The 22,652-nt window shown below is 41.2% G+C and overlaps 2 protein-coding genes across 5 annotated transcripts; both read left to right on the forward strand.

The window, feature by feature from the left end:
* The first annotated feature begins 589 nt into the window (after nt 1-589).
* On the forward strand, nt 590-13,548 carry LOC117957087 (claspin). Of its 2 annotated transcripts, none has more exons than XM_034892647.1 (24): nt 590-910; nt 1,792-1,909; nt 2,332-2,744; nt 3,064-3,210; nt 3,421-3,480; nt 3,575-3,647; nt 3,840-3,942; nt 4,165-4,745; nt 4,861-5,049; nt 5,279-5,442; nt 5,552-5,745; nt 6,023-6,078; nt 6,288-6,472; nt 6,947-7,484; nt 8,008-8,041; nt 8,162-8,246; nt 8,344-8,483; nt 8,614-8,775; nt 8,943-9,064; nt 9,503-9,630; nt 9,860-9,971; nt 10,608-10,678; nt 12,064-12,225; nt 13,375-13,548. In XM_034892647.1, exons 1-24 carry the CDS (start codon nt 884-886, stop codon nt 13,498-13,500), a joined length of 3,990 nt encoding a protein of 1,329 aa, XP_034748538.1. In that variant the 5' UTR covers nt 590-883; the 3' UTR covers nt 13,501-13,548. The 2 variants fall into 2 exon arrangements, with proteins under 2 accessions (XP_034748538.1, XP_034748539.1); XM_034892648.1 differs by having other exon boundaries at nt 10,608-10,672.
* Nucleotides 13,549-19,349: 5,801 nt separating this feature from the next.
* On the forward strand, nt 19,350-22,276 carry LOC117957077 (UPF0500 protein C1orf216 homolog). 3 transcript variants are annotated; one of them, XM_034892630.1, is made up of 2 exons: nt 19,350-19,478; nt 21,059-22,276. In XM_034892630.1, exon 2 carries the CDS (start codon nt 21,083-21,085, stop codon nt 22,181-22,183), a length of 1,101 nt encoding a protein of 366 aa, XP_034748521.1. In that variant the 5' UTR covers nt 19,350-19,478; nt 21,059-21,082; the 3' UTR covers nt 22,184-22,276. The 3 variants fall into 3 exon arrangements, with proteins under 3 accessions (XP_034748521.1, XP_034748520.1, XP_034748519.1); XM_034892629.1 differs by lacking the exon at nt 19,350-19,478 and adding an exon at nt 19,486-19,613 and having other exon boundaries at nt 21,061-22,276; XM_034892628.1 differs by lacking the exon at nt 19,350-19,478 and adding an exon at nt 19,686-19,900 and having other exon boundaries at nt 21,061-22,276.
* The last annotated feature ends 376 nt before the right edge of the window (nt 22,277-22,652 follow it).

The raw sequence follows: 22,652 nt of genomic DNA on the forward strand, positions 1-22,652 counted from the left end.
CTTTACCAATAAGTATTAATTTAAGGGGCATGCCTGGAACCCCACACAACCGTATCCATATGGTTCCACACAATTTTACATGGGATAATGCACAGGGATTATATGTCACACAACCAGAGAGAGAAATGCACTATTCCTGTGAACTAAACAAAATGTTATTTCATTAGATTTTGTATCATAATGTGGGGCAAATGCTTAACATTATATTCTCTTTCTTTCTGTCTGTCTTTCTTTCTTTCTTTCTTTTCTTCTACCTTTATTCCTTTCAACAAAGCACCGATTCACCCTTACAATCTTACTGTTTACTTTTGGTCATGTTTATATTTCGAATTGTACCTTACTCTTAATAATTTATATTTGTGACACTTAACGTGTTCGCCTGCCCGTACATTGTGCACATTTTCCACCTTGTTTTACAGCTGCTGCACAACATTTTCCCTCGAGGTAAAGGGTAAAGTTTTATCCTCGCCCTGACTTTTGCATAACCTATGAACACCACCTCTCAGCCCCGCCCGGCCCCCGCCCGAGCAATACCGGTATTTAAATTCAGCTCCCACCAATCCATGTCGTCAAATGGGGCGGATACAAACGTCCCCAATAGACCAATAGCATTGCGAGAACGAGGCGACGATGCGATTGACACCTCAGTGACGAGAAACTTGGGGCCAGCTGTCACAGCGCGCGAAATATCAAAACTTATATTTGCTGTGTAACGTTAGGGATCAGGCGGGAGGAAGAGAAACAGCCTGGCTAACGCTTTTTAAATGTGCTTTAAAAGTCTAAAATAGACTGTCACGCAGCAGTTTGCTTTTCTACGCCTGTTGTTGCTCAGATTCGAGAAGCGTTGTCTCGGCTGGTTTATTTTACAAAAGAGCGGACAAAGATGAGCCTGGTCGTCTCTCAACAACAGGTGAGGAAATTATTTCAGTTATCAGTCCGTATTTTCGACGTCTAGCGAGCTGTGTAACGTGAACGTGAAAGCCTGACATGTTTGTCCCCGTTAATTATGAGTTAAAAGACTAGCAAGATCGAAAAAGAAATTTGCTAATTGCAACTATAGTTAGCGTTAGCCAGTTAGCTGGCTTGCTAAGTTAGCTGTGATGGTGGCTGTCGTCTTGGCCTGGTTACATCGGTTAAATGGACGTTAGATAAGCATTTTACTTTGTTGACCACTGTTAAAATCATATAACGTTATCTAAGCAGCTAGCGGTCAAGGGGATTACTCACATAAATCAGTCCGTAACGTTATTTCATGTGTGGTGCATTTAACATTAGGGTTAACGCTAACTTACAAACGTTAAAGGGAAGCATTGTAGCTAGCTAACGTTACGTTCCATGCTCATTGTTTGGCTTATTGCAGGGCGCCACTAAAGCATTTTAACATTCGTTTTGCTGTTTTAACTCACACCAACCATCGTCATGTTTTGTGGTAACGTTGTAAACAGGTAACCTTGTCCAAATGATGTTTTTTTGACAATTAGGCTCATGCTCTAACTTTGGCACCCTAGAAAAGAAATGCATGGAGTCGGACCGCTAATAAAGATGGTAGTCTTGACACTTTAACCATGAAATTAATACCTAGTTCCTTTTGGATTGTATAACCGTATGGTAACAGTACACAGATGACAGGAATCAGCCCTGAACAATGACATTTGGCAGTGTGTATGTTAGATTAAAACTGTGTTTCATAGAATCTGGAGCCTGGTGTTTTTTCTCTCTCCCGTAAACAGACATCAGCTCAAACAGAAAATGCACTTCATGATGGATACTTTCTGTTCTTATTGTACCCAGGCAGAGGGGCTCCCGGCTGTGGCCCAAACAGCAACGGAGAGTGATTCAGACAGTGGGATGGGCTCCCCAGCAGAAGAGATGGTTATAGAGACGGCCAACGAAAGACAAGAGCTTCCAGGTGAAGTAACATAACAATGTATGATAATCCAGCCTGAGAGAGACGGGGCAGCAGGAACCACTTTGACTGTTTAAATGAGGGAAAGCTTTATGTTAATGTCTGTAAAATTACTTAAACTTGTTATATTTACATTACATTTACAGTTAAGGTATTTAGTGTATACTTAACCACGCAATTAACAGTAAGTGAAACAGTTAAAATATCTTTTTGAGTAGTATCCTACAATAACAACCCCAAAAAAATAATAATCTTGGGTTATATCATTTATTGAGTAATAATGGAGCAAATAAAAAAACATAAAAGCACAGCACATCAGACAAACAACGGCAACAGCATAGCCAATTTTAGATAAAATAAACTATTATTTTGGTTTTAGTATCACTGCAGCTGTGACTATATATTTGACTCTAAATTGCTTTCAGATTCTGATGACGATGAAGACATCACAGTTCACAGAAAGCCACATCGTAATGCCATTAGAGACAGTGAAGACGACAAGGCATCTGCGGAGAACAGTGTACACATGGCCGAAGCACTGGTCTTATCTGCTTCCAGCGAAGAGGAGATTAGAGAGGCAGAGGAGAAGGATGAGAGAAAAGCAAGAGGGGTGAAGAAGAGCAAGAGAATAAGCCGTGCTCCTATTGACAGCGAAGACAGTGAGCAAGAGGGATTTAGAGAAATGGAGGAGCAACGGGAGGAGGTGAGAAAGGAAGCAAAATCAATGAAAGAAAGGAAGAAGAGAGAGAAGAGCCAGAGGCATCGGGAGAAAAAGGAGAAGCGTAGCAAAGTAGTGGAAAATCTGAAGAAGAAAGAGAGGTTGTCTGAAATTGATGAGGTTAGTGAAGCTTGGCCTGTTCACCGGTGTTTTTTTCTTTCTTTCTTGTTTTTTTGGAAATCCTTGGAGATTTCTTTTTTGATAAGTTAACTGGACACAAACCTTGTGTTGTATATAAAACTTTTTGCTGTATATGTCGCCAAATGTTTTCTGAATATTCACGTAAAAGTGCGCGTAAAATTGCACTCAACATATAAGAAACATCTACACAAAGTACCACATTTTGGAAATAAAATTAAGTCAAAATTAGTCAAATCAAGTGACTGTTAAAAAATAAGAATACTTGATTTGGATTATATTATTGTGCGCATGTTCCCAGAACACACCGCTCCCTCGGGCTCTGAATGACAGTGGATGCCTGCTTGGTGACACAGACCTGTTTGACACTGGTCTGGACAATGAGGAGGAAGAGGAGTCTCTCGATGCCATCCGAGCTGCTGTCAAGCAAAAGATGAAAAAACAGAAGGTACAAAAAAGATGACCGTTGCAATTGGAATTGTTCATAACAGTGTTGATATGTAAAAGGTGTAATCAGGAACTTAAGCCCTTGCTTTTTGTTATCGCTATTGATGCTATGATGACAAAATTCCTGACATTTTAGTGAAAAGAGTGGGATAACACTTTTGCAGATTTTGTCTGCACCGGCCTTGGTGTGATTAGTGAAATATGATTGCAGGATCCTCTCCTGGATGAGGAAGAGGAAGATGAAGATGCAGCAGAGAAACCCCAGCGTGTGGTATGCAGTGCCAAAATGCTTGGAATCTATTCCAAATGCTACAAAATTTATACCAAAAAGCAGTTTCAAATTTCAACATGCTTGATGTTTTCAGGAGAGGAAAGCTGCTCGCGCCAGCAAAGAAGCAATGAAGCAGCTCCACAGCGAGTCTCAGAGGCTGGTCAGAGGTCAGTTACAAGAAACACTTGAATTCTCTTATCCATTCTGGCAATGTGTTAACTGGTTTCCGATAATTACTCTCAATCATAATTTGAAATGTGTGATTCAGATTTTTTAAATTTTTTAAAATAGGTGTCATGTGTCCTCCATGCTACTGATACTGTAGTTCATGTTTGACATCTTCTCTTCTGTCTTTGTAGAGTCTACACTAGGCCTGCCCTACCACATCCCTGAGCCAAAGACCATCGACCAGTTCTTTAGGAAGAGAGCCAGGCCAGAGGGGCCTGCAATGGCTTTGTTGAAGTAAAGACAAACCTAACATGCATACATCCAGGCAACAGCTAGCTAAAAGTTTAATTTCACACACCCTTTTTAAGTTTAGCATTTATTTTTGTGTGACACACACACACACACACACATACACACATATACATATACAAAGCAACACCAATATCAACATTCAATCAAAAGTTTCAAGCCTTTGATAATAAACCTACACTTTAATGATAATCTTGTTCTCTTCAGATCAACAAAGTATTCAGCCATGATGTTGGAAACACCTTCAGCCCCTCCTCCACCTCCCACCAACCCACCCAACGAACATTCAGACTCTTCTCCCTCTCAAGTTCTGTCATCCGCTCAGATCCAGCCCATACGCCATCCTGCCGCCGCCTCGTCCCCGCAGCAGGAGAGCCTCAACCAGGCCACAGAAGCAACTGCAAGCCAAGATCCCGACCAGGAATCTGGACCAATGCTTTACCTGTCTGAGAGTTTGCAGGAGTCAGTCACAACAGATGAAGCTGTAAGACCTACTTCTGAGTCTGGAGAAGAAAAATCTCCTGCACATTTAGAACAAAGTCAAGAGGCAGTAACGTCTGACTCTGACGCCCTGCAAAAAGAATCTTGGGCTTTGGTGCAGCCTCTAGCCATTCAGTGTGACAGCGCTGATCCAGTTGCAGCAGAGCCTTCAGCTCAGCAACCCACCAAACCCAAGAAGGACAAATTGGCCAGACTGAAAAAGCTTGGACTGGACCCCCCACCCATCGCTAAATTCTGTCCAGATGACGGGGCTTTTGTTCAGCTTGAGCTCCGACAGCCCAACCCTGGTTAGTGATGATTATCTTAGGATTTCAGCCAAGTTAGAAGAATGTATGTTGTAAATGAGAATAACCATTTTTACCGTTCAATTTAGACTTTTATTCACCTCTGATCTTCAACTAGGTGTGGAGGCCCTAAAGGAACGTTACCTTCGTCACGTCAAGGCACCTGTACGCCCTCAGGGAGAGCGAACAATGCAGCTCGACATTGTGCGCAAAGACAGCACCCCGTCTGGCCAGGAAGAGTTGCACATAGAGTCTGTCACTGTCACTGTTAAAGAGGGAGCAGAGAAGCCTGCGGCAACCAAACCGGGTATGGATACACACGTGAGGTGCACATAGAGGCCAGGGTTTCTGGAAAATGACATTATTTTGAGTTGTGTATTATAGATTGAGAGACCAATTTTTTATTTTTATTTAGCAACATCAACAAACAAAATAGAAATCAACTTGGACTTGGTCCAAAGCTGCACACGTATATTGACTTGGAGATTTGGTTTTTCTTCATGACATGCTTAGCCTCCTCTGTCCCCTCTTCATAGGAGAGAAGCTGCTGACTCTGAAGCAGCGACTGCAGCTCGCCATGGCCCAAAGGAGACAGGAGGAGAGGGCACGCAGGGCCGAGCTAAATCGCCTTGACAATGAAGACTGTGGAGAGGAGGAAGAGGAGGAGGAAGATATGACCGATGAGTCTGAGGAAGAAGAGGTAAGAGGACATTTTGTTTCTTGCTGCTTTGGAACAATCAAATTGCTACACATATATGTGCATGTATTCCTTTTGTTCTCACATCAAGCCTAATCTTCTCTTTTACCAGAATGTAGATGATTTACTGGGAGGTGATTATGGTGAGGAAGAAGAGAAGGAGCATGAAGATGAGGAAGGCAGTGTGGCCCAGAGTATCAGGAGTCCTTCTCCTGTGGCACTAAACAGGCCATCGTCGACTCCTGACCTGACAAACACCGATGGCACGCTCATGCTGTTCCCTGGGAACTCCTGCTCTCGCCCCTGGTAAGTGTGTTTAGAGTTTCGGGTTGTGTGTTTCTTTATGTTAACTTTGTAACATTTTGACACTAGATGATGATAAAACTGCCTTTTAGAAAGTATCACTTACCTAATCATAACCCGGTTGTCCTAATTAGTAAAATACAGCATATGAAATGCATATAATAGCAGTAAAGATAGATAGGCGCAGCAACTGAAAAAATCATTTATATTTCTTGTAGTTTTTATATTCGTATGTACTGTATATTTACTCTGCGTATACATGCACTGTTCTCATTTTTAGCGATGGTAAAGGAAGGTCTGGTCCTTCTGGACAGGACAGCAGCAGCAATAAGATGGGTGAGTAGAGTGAAAGGCCTGTTTTCAGTTGGGCCATAGTTTTCATAAACAAACGGATATATAGTTATCATTAGCTATCATTAAAATCAAATGCTTTAAACCTAGTGATACAAATGTTTTTTTGAAAGTTTGGTAGGACACTTTTTCTGATTTAAATCAAAATGTATACATTTTTGTTTTTTGCTCTTTCTCGTCCTTCTCGTCTCCAGAAGAGGACGATTCTCTGAAGGACAACAGCCACAACAGCAGCTTTGAGTTAGCAGGATCTATGATAACCTCCTACCAACCTGTGAATCATCAGCGCTCTGCAGGAAGAAATATCTCCAACTATTCTATTTTCCGTTCCCCTTCTCCCTGCCTCTTCAGGCCCAGCTTCCTTGGCTCTGCCTCCAAGGTAAGAAGAGGTTTGTTTAATAGTTTGAGCACCAAAATATCATCATCAGGGGTATGTTTGTTGTCCCAAACCTGCACAGGGTTTAAATCTTTTAATTCAGTCAAATTGATTGAAAAATTCACAATTTTATTGTCATGATTTTATTTTTGCTCTTTAATAAACACAGTAAAAATACAATATGTAATCATAGACATCAATGTACAGACTCACTTACACCTGCATATGCTGACATTTACAGTGTAAATTAATAAAATAATTAACAAGCTGAATTAATAGGAAACTAAGTCTACACAAAGCTCTCATCCAAAACCTCAAGTCAAGATGAACTGGATTACATTACATAAAAATGAGGATAGGCAACTTAAAAAAAACAAATCTTTTTTTTTTTCCATTTATATATTGTCACCATTTAAAAAAAATAAAATGAAATTGTGTAAATTTTTAATCTCTTTTCCTTTTTTCTTCTTCTATCAGAGTTCAGGCAAACTCTCCGAGCGCTCTCTTTGCCTCCCTGTTGAGGATTCCCAAGACTTGTATGCACCTCCATCCCCAGGTGCAGATTCTGGTCCCCTGGGCGAAGCAGCTTCTGGGCCTGGTCTGGGAGGAGACTCCCAGGGTCGCTTCTCGCTGGAGGACGACACCCACTCCCAGTTACTAGATGCAGACGGCTTCCTTAACGTGGGCCCACGGCCCGGTGCACCTCACTCCCATAAGAGACAGTTGATCCTGGACAGCCTGGATGAAAATGCGATGGATGCCAACATGGGGGAGCTGTTAGGCCTGTGCTCAGGTGGTTTTGGGACCGCGCAGGGCGGCTCAAACAGGGCTGGAGGCCCCGGAGCAACACAGGAGGATGAGATGCTCGGGTTGTGCTCTGGAGTGTTTCCACCAACACAGGCGGGAGAGGAGCACCTGGAAACAGAAAAGAGTAAGGGGAGAGGACAGGATGAAGACTCTGATAATACCATGGATCAGATGCTGGGGCTGTGTTCAGGGAAATTTCCTAGTCCAGGTAAAGGAGCGTTTGCTGTCTCCCTTCTGTACAGTTTTATTTTATTTTTGTATTTGTTCTATTGTCAACAAATCTGTTTTGCAGACCAGTTAAAAACTGGAGACATATCTGTCACTTATAAACTATTCATTTCTTAATAGTTAAACTTTATGAAAACCAAACCAAAGTTGATCTTATTGGCAAGGGAAATACAACTGATAACTGGTCAGTAAGAGCCTAATACGCTTTACAGAAGGAGAATCTGTAGTTGAGAGAACTGTGAAAATGTATACTTATGTTAAAGTTCTTATCGATCTGATTTCACAAAATCTTCAAAAAAAGGCAAAATGTTACCAAACAGCAAAACCATACTACTGACATGTATCTCAGCCATTACATAAAGTAGAGGCAGTTTTCTGTATGTCTCTTCAGTTAGTTTGCCCTCTCTCAAAAAAAGTTAGATTTTTGAGGTTGGACAATGTTTTGAAATGTTTTCCCTCCAGTTACGGAATATTTAGATTGTCTCCTTTGCTGCCAATTTTAGGTTCTGCTCGCACGGCTTCGCCAGCACAAGACAGGTACAGTTCAGAGACCTGAAATAATCCAAATCATTAGTCAGAAAGTAAAATTTTTGTTGAGGAAAAGTTGTTACTTTTTACAATTCTTCACAAAAGAGTTCTCATTGTGTCTGTTTGAAGGGAAAAAAAGCCAGAGGAGGAAGAGCAGGAGGAAGAGGACTGTGAGTTCCGACTTCTGTCTGATGTGGAAAGTCACAGTGAACAGGTGAGATGATTCTGTTACTTTTTTAGCTGCAGAAGTTTCATTTAGATAACATAGTGGATGTATGTCTTTACCATGCAAATGAATTGTGGCTTTATAGGAGGACAGTGATGAAGATGGTGAAGAGGAGGATGGAGATGGAGAGGAGGATGATGCAGATGCTGATGAAGACAATGACGTAGAAGAGGAGGAGATGGAGGGTGTCTTTGCATCACACAGGGTGAAGAAAAAGAAGAAAATGTAGGTGTCAAATAAAAAAAAAATATGTATTGTTATATACTCTCCTCTTTGAGTTTGACATTATTGGAAGATTAATTCTTGGCACTTTCATCAGATAATGTGTCAATAGCTTCTTGCATCTTGTTCACAGGCGTTTGGCCGACTATCTGGAGTCGGAAGCTGAGCTGTCCGGCAGTGACTTAGACAGCGACGATGAGGACGGCGACAGAGGGAGTGAATACGAAGAGGAGGAACTTCTTGAGGAGCTTCCCTCTGATGAAGAGCTGCAGGACCAGGTCAACAAGATCCACATGTGAGTACTGTACTGAGTTTAAGCTGCCTAGTACAGGGAGTTTTCTCCAATCATAATGGGAATGTCTTGTAAAAATGCAAGGTGGATCTTTTCCTTTTTTTTTTTTTTAAATCAGAAATGTCTGGGTTTAAACTGAAAGAGGGAAATGTAAAATGTCGTTCCTACAGGAAGCAGATAATGGATGATGATAAACGTCGTCTGAGGCTCTACCAGGAGCGTTACCTCGCTGATGGCGACCTGCATTCTGATGGCCCGGGACGAGCTCGCCGCTTCCGTTGGAAGAATATGGGTGAGTTACTGGATGATACCATAAACTGGTGTTTAATTAAGAATTTGATGGGATTTAGACACTGGTTGTTGAAAGAAGACAAACCAAAAAGTATGTGTCAGAACACCTGGATTTATAGCTATTTATTTAATCTTTTACACATATTTTGCTACATATTATATCAAATCAGTACAACTTTTTTCATTCTGCAAGGACAATTGTACTCAGCAGCTTGGCTCTCAGATCAACAGAAACACACACACAAAGAGGAAAAGAAAGATAACCTGGTTAATCTGAATTAAAAACGATTAGTTTAAAGGGTTACAATTATGTGGAATTGGGTAAAATAAGTTACATTCTCATACACTGAGTTAATCAAATCTTCTGATAAGATTCTGCAGACTTAACTAAATTGCTCCAGCAAGATATTTAGAGTTTCTTTTTTAATTTTTCCTCCAGATGATGGTTTCAACTTGGACAGGACGGGAGCGGAGGGCGAGGAAGAGGAGGAAGATGAGTTGGTGGACCTATCTGAGGTCCAAAGGCGGAAAGAGAGACTAGAAAGAGAACAGTGGCTCAGAGAACAGGTAGGGTATGAACACTTGTTTGCAAGTATTTAGAGTCTTACACACTGATAAGTGAGGAACCATTAATAAAAATACATTTGTAGTGTTGACTGATGATTACTAGATTCTATTATGCTTTAAATGCAATGCAGCCTTAGAGTTTACCCTGTAAACATACAAAGAATGGATAAATGTGTGCACTCAAGACATGTTTGGTTGAGTCATTCCCCTTTGTCTCCTTTTCTCACAGTCTGAACAGAAAGGGGAAGATTTGGATGCTGATGATGAGAGGATTGGAGGGGAAGACAGTCAGTTTATGAAGCTTGCCAAGAAACTGACTGCCAAGACTTTGCAGAGAAAAGGTTGGTTTGATACTAGGCCTGACAAGAAGTATCCCATGAGCTTAAAAACATCCAGACATGCTTTTGTCCAGCAATAATTGCAGTAATGGTCTCAGCAAACAAATAGATGGAAAAATCACCATACAGAACATTTAAAAGTTTAGGAGCATTTTCTTTTTGTTAAAAAGGGTGTGATGAAGCTAAATGTTATAATCTTAGTCTCAGTTCCTTACATATATGCTTTTTGGCCTACTTAGTGCTGTCAGTTAAAAAGACTGTCGATAACATCACCTTATGTTGCAATAGAGCTTTTAAGATAAAGCAGAGAGAGACACACACACACACACACAGATTGCAACAAAACACTGGGATGTGTCCAAGCTAACTAAACCAAACCAGACTCAGGTTATGTCGGGTCGTTCATTTCCAGACAGTTGTGGCTCTACAATAGGACGTTAGTCAGATTTTGAAGAAAAAAGGTGAAGACAATGTGTGTTGTTGTTTTTTTATTTTATTTTTTTATAAAACTTAACAAACATTTCAGGACTACAAATGTAAGAATGACATCAATAAGACCTGGTAAATTGAATTTGTAGGTGTTTTAGCAGGTTATATTTAGAATCTTTCACTATCTAACTTTCAAAATGTTTAAACCAGAGCTTCCCGCTGCACCACAACAAGAAAAGACATCAGCTCTCAACCCCTTCCAGAGACCCTCGCAGGTACAGGTACGTCAACATCCCTGATTCTTCTAAATAGTTTATCTGGGTTTAATTTGCTGAAATTACTCTTTTTGTTGTTGAACGTCAAAAAAGAAAGTTACTTAAAAACCGCATGTATTTTTTTTATTTTTAGCATCTAACATTATACCTTCGGTAACTATCACCACTAGGGTCAGAAAGTACCAAAATATGAACAATAGCGTCACTGTCAGCGGGCTTATCTGCTAATGGTACCTCCAGTCCATTACCTTAAACCCATCCAGCAAATAGACGGTACCGTAGGATCGTTAACTGAAACCGGTGATTTAACGTCACCGCTCATTTTACAGTTTAACAACAAAACAAAACGTTGAGTGTACATTACTAGCTATGTTTTTGAGCGGTAAGCACCCCCACTAACCTAGGAAAACTGTTTTTAAAACAGTAGCTAACGTTAATTTATCGTGTCTGAGGAATACAGCGTCTCCTACAGCGGGGAGGCAGAGAAACCGCTGCGTTCGCTAACATTAGCTTCTTGTCTCATCTGGGGTCTGATAAACAGTACATTTATTAAATGCAGTGTGCACAATAGGCCTGCACGATTAATTGTTACTAAAAAATCGTGATTTCGATTCACCCTGTTCACGATTAAATTTTTAAATAACTCTGATTTTTTTTAATAAATAAAAATATTTCTTGAATTAAAGTGACTGCATCACAAACACTATTTTCTTCTGAGTTTTAAACATAGACTGTATAAAATAGGTTTTAAAGTGCTCCAAGGGCTGCAATGCTCTCCCTGCTCTTCATTGAAGCCTCTGTTTACAGGCTTGTGGTGATGTGCTATAGCTGCCAAAAAAAATCTCTTTAGTACTGCCAATTTGTTTTTGTCTGGTTATGGTTCATGTGTGCAATAAACATTACACTTTTTTTAGGGGGAAAAAATTGTGGCAGAGAATTGTGATATTGATTCAATCCACAATGCCATTTTCCAATAAACTGTAGGTGTCATATTTCACAGGACCCGCGTGAGTGTGGGTTGTTGTTGCGGCTTTTGTTGCGGTTTGTCACTTTGCCTAAGATTGACTGACTAGTAGTACTCTCTCCCCGTTTATTTGGTTGCCATGACTTTGTGAGTGACAACGTCCTGTCACTGTTACTGCTGCTCACTATCAAAGGGGAGAGAGAGCGGATGACAGTTTGCTTGAGTTCAGTAGAGCAGACGGCTCTGCAGAGTTGTGTAATTATATATTTTCATAAACAGCTGAAGGAGCTGCTGTGTACATGGCGGAAACCCTGTTGTGCGTCTGCCCTATTTCTGATACCATGGTGGCAAAAAGTTTACTAACATAGAGGAAACACTGTATTCCTATGATCTGTACTGTAAGACTGGTTTTATTGACTCCCTCCAGGTGAGGAGAGGGTCACTACTGAGTCGGCCTCAGTCCGTCCTCCAGAAGCTGGCTGCAATCTCTGAGGGGAATCCTCTGGCTCCCAGAAATAGTAGAGGATTCCTTTTTCAAACTCTATCTCCCGAGAAGGACAACTCGACCTCAAATGCTCCCCAGGGACAGGTGAGTGAAAGAAATTGCGCTAAAAAGATGTGTTGAATCCCTATTTGCTCCAAATGGCAATCAACATTCTATACGTCCAATGAACAAAACTATTCAGCCCTGCGTCACACCTATGCTGAGGAATTGAGCTGAATATACTAAATATATACATTCTAGTTGGACTTGTATAACTTGAAATGAGTAAATGAGAATGTAAATACTCAATATTCTGCATCAAATGTTAGTCGAATGAATTGGGATTTGAATATTTCAGAAAACTGACCATCCTGCAACTTCACTTCAGTGATGCAATATAATAAGTCAGGGATCTGCCTATGTGCACAGTCCTTCCCAAACATTGTTTTCATGACAATATTAGAAAAACACATTACAGAATCCCCTTTGGTTCAACTCTGTGTCATTAAGACAGAGCTCACACTGGCAGCCATGCATGGATCCCAAGAATGATGAATGTTTGTTTTAATTAGATAAAAAGGGAAAGTAAGCTCATGTTCCAAATTGTGGCTTTTGTGTTACAAAGTTGGTGAAACGGGCCCCACCAGTACACGACCACTAGTGGCCAAAAAGATGTACCGATGTGGGAACCTCATCACTGATCTTGAAAACAATACGTTCATGGTTCTGCTGACGCTTCTGCATTCTTTAAAAATATTCCACATCTTTGATAGAGTAGCTATTATGGTTGCTAAATCTTGACTAGAAAAATGCTTTGTGATATTTTCCAGCTGTTTGGAATGTGAAGGATAATTGACTGCCCTGGCCTTCACCCAGTTTGATTTCCCCAATCCTGTCTGGTTGTGTATCTTTAGCAAGATCTCCCAGTTTTAAAAATAGCACAAAAACAAAATACTTTCCAAAGAGCTTAGAGAAAGATTGTTCCATGTGATATTCATGTGAGTGTGATGGATGACTGTATTAATGTCTTATAGATTTATAACACTAGGTGGAGCCAAAGCCCACTGCTCATTAGATTATTTTAAGTGCAAACACAAAACTCCCTTTTATCCCAAGACTCACTAATAACAATATTTTAATTACCGGTATTTTTTTTTTTTTTCCTTCTTTTTATTATCCTTATATATATTTTGTTTTACTCCAGTAGTAACAAAATAATTGTATTCGTGCATTCTTTTTCTGTTTGATCCTCAGATTATGAAGAAGAGAGGGCCGGTGGGAACAGTGAAGCCAGCAGCAAAGAGGGTCTGCAGGGAGAACAGACCTGCAGAACAGCCCAAAGCCCCCCAGAGGAGCATCTTCAACTTCCTGGACCACTGAGGTCGCAATACACTTACTGAATGATGATCAACAGGCTGGGAGGCGAACTGATGAAGGCCGGGATTTACCAGCCATAACCAGTATTTTACCAACCATAAGACTTTAATAATGAATGAGGTGGTTAAGTGATGGTTATGTGCCATAGTGCCTGGTGGATGTTCTCTGTATTGCTTATTAAACAAAAAATACAGATGCTGCACTGAGGAAACTTTTTCCTACTCACGCTTGCTTCTTTGTCAAATTTTTAAATCGGTTCCGCCATCAGAAACATTCATCCATCACACCTTACTGGACTTAATTTAGCCTCTCTGACGGAGGTCAATTTAAAGTGTTTTATCATGTAAATAGGATTGATTTGTATTTTTAATGGTTAGGGAGTTTTTGTATGACGATTTAAATGTATTTGTTTTACATTGTAAATAAAAGTGTATTTTAAGATATTATTGTTCTTCTGTCTTGTCAGACCCAGTTGTCGGTATCAAAACTCTGTGGATTGCCTTGAAAAATAGGGCTTGACAATATGGGGAAAATCAAATATGATATTCTTGAACAAATACCTCAATGATATTGTAGTATTGACAACTGATGCTTTGACGTGAGTTAACAAACACCAATTTACTGTAAGGCAGCCTTTAAAACCCCAAAAAGACAACACTTATATCACAATATTACAATATCCAAAATCTACAATAATATCTAGTCTCATATCACAATATTGATATATTGCCCAGCTAGTTGAAATCTATGGTAAAGATATCCATGGTCTCTACTTGATAAATCCTACAGACTTTGGTATTCCTCTTGACTTTTCCTCTAGCCACACCATGACGCTTTATCACATCCTTTGTTGTTTTTGTCCACACATCCATATTCTCCTCAGGATGAACTAATAACTTCTTAGTTTTTCAGCTAACACCATTACCATCACCACTGTCAAAATTGTAATTTATCATCCCTTTGGCATATGACTAAATACCAGCCAAACGAATGACTTTGCTATTTGCCTCAGCTGCACTTTGTGTTTAGTGCTAATGTTAGCATAACAACATGCTAGTTCAGCCTCACAGTGCCACTAGCATGGCCAGTTTGTACATTGCTTTCGTTGGTAGTATGCGGTATGAAACCAATTTATTTTGCAGTATGCTAAGCCAAATTATTATATTTAGTATTTTGAAAAGCAGAAGTAATGAAGTTGTTGTGGCGCTTTGCATTGTTGTCCGATGAACACTGAAGACTTGTGTGGAATGGTACAACATCCTGGTATTTTTGGCGTGCTGACAAACTTTTTTGCATATTATATTTGGGCCAAATTAGTGCTAATATAGGCAGTTTCCAATACAGCCTTGGTCTTTTTTTTTCATTCTCCTTTTTATTTTTCCTGACTACATTACAATCATGATCCATCTGTAAAGACATTTCTTGCTTGTAAAGGTATGTTTGGTCACTACTTTATTTTGTAGGATTTGCCTTCTTTCAGATTTTTTTTGTCTGAGGAATTTTGTACAACAAAAACAATTTAAAAACCCCTCAGAGACTTCTTCTCTAGGTTATTGCTTAATTCTTCTTGGGATTTAGACTTTGCATTCAAAAGAAAATTTTCTGTTTCCCATACCACTCTTGGACATCACCTTTTAATCTAATGCACTGTACATAGTTATTAGGAATCTTGTGGAGAAGACCGATTATTCATCTTTACTACATGTACAGACTTAATGTAACATTGAGGTCTAGACAGGCAGGAGAGCTTGTAAAGAAGGGATTCCACGTCCAGAAGGCCACACTTCTTTCTTTTCTTTGCTGTGAATATTTGGGACTCCTTTGACTCTTTATTTCACCAAGTCTTTCTGCTTAAAATCATAATCGCAGTTTAGAGACTAATGGTTTGGTAAGTGGCTAATAATAGGCCGGCATTAAAGGGAGGGTCTTCTAACGAGCCCTTTCATGTCTCTCCGTCTCATTAGTAGGCACGGTGATTAGGAGGAGGTCCCGAGGTTAGGAATAGGCGCAGGAGGCCCCATTACACATCATTAGGGGCCAACGCCAGGAGGGTCTGGAATGAACCCCATGGTGGGTCCCGCCTATAGTGAGCTGCTTTACCTGCAGGCAGGCCAGCTTAATCCTGAAGCAGTGATTACATTTTTACCTTTGTCAAAGTGTTTCTGCCTCCGTTTGAGAGTCTAAAACATCACTGGATTTCTGTGATATTTTTAGAGCCAAAAGGGCTTTAGACAAAGCCATAATATGATTTAGTGTGGAGCTGCCTCGGTCATTATTTCTGAGTCATTACAACGCAATTAATCGAGATAAAGACTTGATTCCGAATCCTCAGGGTCTGTTGCAGGGTCAAGAAATTGATTGTAATTAGAATGTGCATAGATATTATTTGTCTTTGCAAGTTAGAGAGTAATTCATCTTTTTTATTACTTTTTCGTTTTCTCTGCATCAACACCATAGTTGCCTTCCAAACTGAATTTCACAACTTAGTTTAACCCCGAGAGGGAATTACGAGGTCAACGCAGTGAAGCCAACCCCCCCCCCCCCGAACTCTCAATTCACTCCACACTTGAAAGAGGAGAAAGGTTACATGTTTTGGCACCGAGGCCTGGCTTCTAAATATCTAGAGGACACGGATCTGGCCTAATTCAGATTACGAGGAGGAGAGAGGGCAGAGGGTGGAATAATTGAAGAGAAACATGAGCTGTAGCACCCAAGGGGTGTGTGCAGCTTGTGTCATGACGTGTGCAGTGTATACCTAAAATAAAAGTATATAATTAGTGTGCAAAGCAAACCCCATGCTGAATTAGTGGTTCAATTTAGCACATCTTGGGTGATTTGGATGATTTTTAATAGCGCTGGCTGTGAGCTGAAGGTCCAGCAGGCCTTTTGTTACAGTCTCGGTACATCTCAGCACTGGGGATCTGACAGTGTGGCCTGTGGGTGCTGCTGGCCGCCCTCGGCCACTGTCACAGCCGAGACTGGTGCTGGAGCAGATGTGGAGCTGAGCTGAGGGAAGTGGGTCAGGGTGCTGCAGGCTGTGTACAATTCAAACAAGGTCTTATTATTCACAAGGTAAGTCATGCTCCTTTTTTTATTAACCCTTTCTCGTGTATGTGTAAACACAGTATACATATATATATATATAGAGAGAGAGAGAAAAAGAGTCTGTGTGTGTGTGTGTGTGTGTGTGCGAGTCTGTGCGTGCACACTAATCTGTCTTGCCCCAAGAGGCCTCACAGATGACCCTCAGTCCTCAGAGTTCAGTCTCTCTCTTCTTCCACCATTGTCCTCTGTAGTTGTCTTTTGTAACTTGGGTTTTTATTTTTTAGAGAGAGATGGAGTGAGAGATGATTTTGCGTGTGACGCGGCCTTGGGCAGACGGGTGTGTTTGATGTATTTTTTATGTGCTTAGGCTACTAGTGAACGATGGGAAGGGAGAGGAAGGGGAGGGAGGGAGGACGCCTGGAGCTGACGCACTTGAATGGGGATGTTGTTGAACGAGAAAGGGGTAGATAGAAGTGGGGGGTAGATAGAAGTGTATGTGTGTGTGTGTGTGTGTGTGTGTGTGTGTGTGTGTGTGTGTGTGTGTGTGTGTGTGTGTGTGTGTATAAAAAAGGAGGAGGACACAATGTTTTTTCTGCCGCCAGCGATGACATGTCAGGGGGATTAGAGCAGGGTGGAGGGAGACAGTGAACACTTGTTAAGTCTGTCTGATGTAGCCTCTCTATGCCACGTACACACCTCTAGAAAACACACTTGCGTGTACACAAACACACACAATCAACTGCCATGCCCTTAGATCTGAGATTGACAATCACAAAAGCACTCAGTCACCGGTTTGACGAAATATCACACTACAACAAATCCTGCAGTTCTGCGAGGACTGGAGATATGTTGCTCGTCAGTGTTGCATTCTGGGTATCAGTTTTGTTGCCTTAAACACACCTGTAATTGTAGATATGTTGAGACAAGATTTTAAAAAATCCATCCCCGACACTTGACGTTGACATGTTTAAGATATGTCAGAAACTGTTGCCATTTACTGTTGTGATTTGGATGGGAGTCATTTTCCTCCATTTCCCAGAATGCTGTTCAACAAACACCATAGAACAGACATGACCTTGCTTGTTGAGTTCAATAAGAAAGTGGAGAGGGAACACATTCATGGCAATAGCCTAGTAAAACCAACAGATGAGGTTTTTTTCTTTGTCCTCTACTAAAGCCTTGACTGGTTTTCCTGTGTTTCCCTTATTGGAATGTATTGCACTTGACTGTAGACAGACGTCCTGTAGGTCTGAACAAACCAGTATCTGTGTACTTCTGATGTTACAGAAAGCTAAGAAAGAAATACTTTGCAATTAAACTCTGTCTTTAGCTGAACTGGAAATATCTAAATATAAAAATCACAGTAGCTCTCTATAACTGTACTCATACGTGTGCTTTTAATATTGTTTTTTCCCTTGGATGTCTGAGCTTCACTGTGCAGCAGAATGATGTGTGTGCAGTTTGACACTAGAAGGCTGTTTTCATATTCATCATCAGAAGGCGAAAAGTGTATCTGTGCTCCCGATTTCTGACATGTTTCATTGAGTGAGAAGGAGTAGATGTCACTTTAGGCATTTGTAATTTGGCAATTGAACTTTCCTTTTCTTAAAATGTGTCTGGAAGAGAACTTTAAAGTCGCTATTGGGATATTTGTATTTTAAGGTGAAGCACACAACACATACAGACTCTAACATAAGTAAAATATAACAAAAATACACAAAACAGGCAGAACATGTGCTAAAATCCCCCACACAACGCACATGAAATACAAGTGACATAACATAAAATCAAGGTTAAAACTGCACTAAATTCACATCGGTTGGTTATTAAATGCATACCTATAGTTTTAACAGTGTTTAACATGGAACTGCTTAGCATTCACATAAAGTCATTTAAAGGCCATTAAAACAAGGACTGTATGTCACCTATACATACCCCATATTTAGCATTTAGAAGCAGTATACAACACACTACTTTAACACACTATAATGTAAGTATAAGCAGATATAAGTGTGTGTTAATATATTTGTCAACTCCATGTGAGCATTTATAAGGATAACACTGTTGTACTTTTATACAATAGGTATTCAAAGCAGAAGTTAATAAGTGTTTGTACATTAAAACATACTTAAAGATGTATGCATACAACTGCTTTGCAGTGTGTTTTTAGCTCTTTTACAGGAACCATTCACACACATTCAAACACTGTGGTCGAGGATGCCGTACAAGGTGCCACCTGCTTATCAGATAAACATTCACACACTGAATGTGACACAGCATCGGGGGTAACTTTCGCGGACTGTTCAGTGTGTTGCCCATGGAAACTTCGACATGGGACTTCAGGGCCAGGGATTTAACCCCCAACCTTGCAACAGGCAGACTACCCTACCACTGAGCCACAGCGGACCCATTAATAAATGGGTTAAAAGACCCACAACAAAAACAAAACTTTTCAACCTAATTTTGTCTCAATTTAACTACTTTTGGTATTCTTTGTTATAACACACAGGCTATTACCACTCTAGGGCTCAATGTGTAAATATTATTAAACTGTGATTTTGCCTGAGGGCGGAAGTAACTGGAACAACAGTCACTGTAACCTTATTAGGTTAACAAAACCATGCCATGTCATGTGCTTGTAGTGATATAGAAGCCTGTTGCTGTACAGTCAGACCCACAGACACAATAACATGACGGCCATCTCTGTCCTCACATGGTTTCTGTTCATTCTTCATGGTTTCCCTTTTCCTGCAGTCCCAGCCCAGTTTAGGAAGTGCTCAGTCAGTGCTGTTTTTTCCCAGAAGTACAGTGGCAGTGAGAGGATGGGAGGAGGAGGAGGAGGGAGGAAGGGGAAAACAAACATCACATAGGAGGGGGGGAACAAATTGGGAGGGCGCAGTGTCCAGCTTCTCCACCGAACAGCATACCAGCAAAAAGGTAAGAACAAACCACAACCTAGTGCTTATATGTTCACACGGCTCCGTGTTATTTGACTTATGCAAGCGGCAAATAGGAGAGGAGAGAAAGGGTCTGAGGTTATTTCACCGAGAGGACACAGCACTGATAATGGGGTGAGCGTTACATAACGCCCAGCCTACATGAAATGTTCCTGGGTTTGTCTGCATTTTCATCATGTTGAGAGGAAGTATCGTCTTTTTTAACCTTGCCGTTCCCCTGTAGATGGATTAGGATGTGAAACGATCGTGTGTTTTTTACCTTATGTTCATCACTAAGCCGCAAATATGCAGCCGCTGATCGCCATTGGTCGCCTGTTTTGTGTTTTCGTCCGTCGTCCGTGTGAAAACGGGCATTTTTTTGCACAGATAAGAAACATCCACCCGGCAGCAGGACCGTTTTGGTATAATTTTTCTGTTTTTCATCGTGTGCTTATGTTTTCGCTTATATTAAATACAGATAGGCTATACTAATATTAATAATGGCCTAATCATAAACTGACCACGCATTATTCTAACACATTATAGATTATTTTTTAAATTAAAAATTCATCTCTAGAGCGTTAAATAGGCCTATGTCGATTTTACACGAAAAAATCAGCTTTTTCATTCTTATGATCATCAAGCATCAGTTTGTGCGTGCTGCACGCGCGCTCCCGACAAAGCCACAGTCGCTGTTCTTCAGCACCACGTGTACGCGCATGCAGAGAAGAGGAGAGGGGTATTGATTGACAGCAGCCTGAAGTCAGGATTAGAGAAATTTCCATTCTGATGCGACATGTAAATATTTGATGCTAATAGACATAGAGTGTGCAGATCAGCCTGTAGTTTAAGAAATTATAAACAAGGAGTTGTCTGTGTGTGTGTGTGTGTGTGTGTGTGTGTGTGTGTGTGTGTGTGTGTTTGTGTGTGTGTGTGTGTGTGTGTGTGTTTGTGTGTGTGTGTGTGCGGTGGTGAACCAGATTTAATTTTCCTCTCCTTCAGTTTAATTGTTGTTTTAGCTCACCCATGTATTTAAATTTGTGTTATTGTGCTGCAGCTTTTTTAGCAGATATAGTTTACATCTTTGCTGAACAATTAAAGTGTGCTTTAGCTTTTTAGGCTGCTGATGACTTCTTTATGTATCCTCTATTTGACAAAATCAGATTGCAGAGACTTGGGAATTGCTTGGCTGATAATGCAGTTAAAAGCTCGGCTTGTTTTGAAAACACCAAGATTGAAGTCCAAGATTTCCGAGTTGTGTATGGAACAGTATGGGATTAATGAGATGTGTTTCGTCTGGCAATCAAACTCGTGAGACAAACAACAGGAAAACCGAGCTGTTGTGAAGAGAACAGTGTGCATTTGTTATAGTGTTTTACCACTAAAAACTTCAACACCCAACATAAGTTCAAAAACTCTCTTTTGATCACTAGATAATATTTGTTTGCTGGGTAACCTTTGTATAATCCTAAGTAACCTGGTACAGATGCCAAATGCTACTTCACTACTTCATTTTCAAACACAAAAAAAACAAAAACCTTTTTTCATATAACAGAACAAAACAAACTTCTTGTCGTTTCAGTGAGGCTCAGTCAAGGTCAGTGATGCTTCACCATCAGGACCAATCTCTGAACTCGGCCTATGGAGGCAAGGTAGGCTCCAACAATGGCTCCTCCTCCTCGCTGAGAAACAGGAAGTGTGACAAAGATGGCAACTTCAACTTCCTGTCAGGCAAAGATAACGAGGGCTTTATGGGCAACGAAGGAGGAGACGAGAACCAAAACCAGGTGCGCCCCCGCAACTTGGGCCCGCTGGGTCGCGACCCTCCTAACTCCTCCTCATCTTCTGGGTATCACCACAACTCAGGGGTCCTGTCACCGCGCTCCCGCATGCCCTGCTGGAGCCCCCTGGAGCCTCTGCCTGAAATTGAGCACGGGGATGACGGTTACGGCCGAGTGCCTCCCGATGGAGCGGAGGAAGGTAGGATGCAGGAAGAGGACAGAAGGGTGATGATGAGCCAGAATGAGGAGAAGCAGAGAGAGAAAAGGGAGCTGCAAAAGAGGAAAAGCAGCTTGGGTTTCAGAGGAATGGAGAAAGAGGAAGACAAGGCAGAGCTGGAGGACGATGATGAATGGGGCGACAGCGACTCTGAGGATGAGTTCAGCTGCCGGTCTGGCGGCAGCATGTCCTCCTTCAACATGGACAGTGGAGGCGAAGGGATGCTCATGGGAGGCTGGGACCGGATCGGAGTTGGGGAACCAAAATCCAACCACCAGGAAAATGACCCAACCAGAAATGGAACTAGAGAACCAACTGGGAAACACAAAAGCTTCAGTCACAAGTCGCTGACAGGAAGCAACCTGGGAAATGTTCTCGAGGAAGGAGCAGAAGAGCAAGACGAAAACGACCAGTCTTCAGACTCGGACGGCGAGATGCCAGAGCTGATGGATGCGGTGTGGACGCTGCGAGACCGCGAGCGCTTCAAGGCCCAGGAGATGGAGAAACACCAGGTGCAGCTGACCATGTACCGCCGCCTGGCACTGATCCGCTGGGTCCGGACCCTGCAGAGCCGCATCCAGGAGCAGCAGAACCGCCTGCAGTCTAGCTTTGACGTCATCCTCACACAGAGGAAGGAATTGCTGCGCATGGGCGCCGCTGCTGCCGTGGCCAACGCCGCGCCCGCTACTGTTGTCAGCCAGTCATGAAAAGAGAGAGAGAGATGGGAGGAACTGAAACAGGAAGAGGTTAAAGATGTTTCTGTTCCTTTTGCTTCTATGCTGAAGACTTTTCCCCTGGGGCAAAAAAGACAATCCCCCATCATCCTGTCTGACATGTCTTAGCTTCACACTCATGTTACTGATTGTAATGACAAAAAACTGTGTTTTTGTTGATTTTCTTAACTGGTGCCCTACACATAGCATCAATAAATGTATCTGAATCATCTTCAGTCAACTGATCATTGAACTTAAACCCCTGTATCTACGTCAAACCAAAAATGTTTTCTGGTTAAATATGATGAACACATTGTTGGGAGATTAATATCAAAAATATTTTGTGTGTGTTTGCTGTTCTTGTTTGTATTGACCTGTGCGTGAAAAAATACCTGCTGTACCAAAAAAGTATATTGTTAGAGATTATTTATACCCTGAGATCATGCTGTAAATGTATATAGAG

The sequence above is a fragment of the Etheostoma cragini genome, chromosome 14 (assembly GCF_013103735.1).
Source record: "Etheostoma cragini isolate CJK2018 chromosome 14, CSU_Ecrag_1.0, whole genome shotgun sequence".
NCBI classification, from domain to species: domain Eukaryota; kingdom Metazoa; phylum Chordata; class Actinopteri; order Perciformes; family Percidae; genus Etheostoma; species Etheostoma cragini.

Excerpts from the sequence above, each read along its gene's own strand:
- LOC117957087 (XM_034892647.1), top strand. The coding sequence starts at position 884 with ATGAGCCTGGTCGTCTCTCAACAACAG. Across the intron at positions 6,473-6,946 it reads TCCTTGGCTCTGCCTCCAAG|AGTTCAGGCAAACTCTCCGA; the intron begins GTAAGAAGAGGT and ends TTCTTCTATCAG. Across the intron at positions 8,484-8,613 it reads GTGAAGAAAAAGAAGAAAAT|GCGTTTGGCCGACTATCTGG; the intron begins GTAGGTGTCAAA and ends TCTTGTTCACAG.
- LOC117957077 (XM_034892628.1), top strand. The coding sequence starts at position 19,785 with ATGCAGCCGCTGATCGCCATTGGTCGCCTGTTTTGTGTTTTCGTCCGT. Across the intron at positions 19,901-21,060 it reads CCGGCAGCAGGACCGTTTTG|TGAGGCTCAGTCAAGGTCAG; the intron begins GTATAATTTTTC and ends TTGTCGTTTCAG.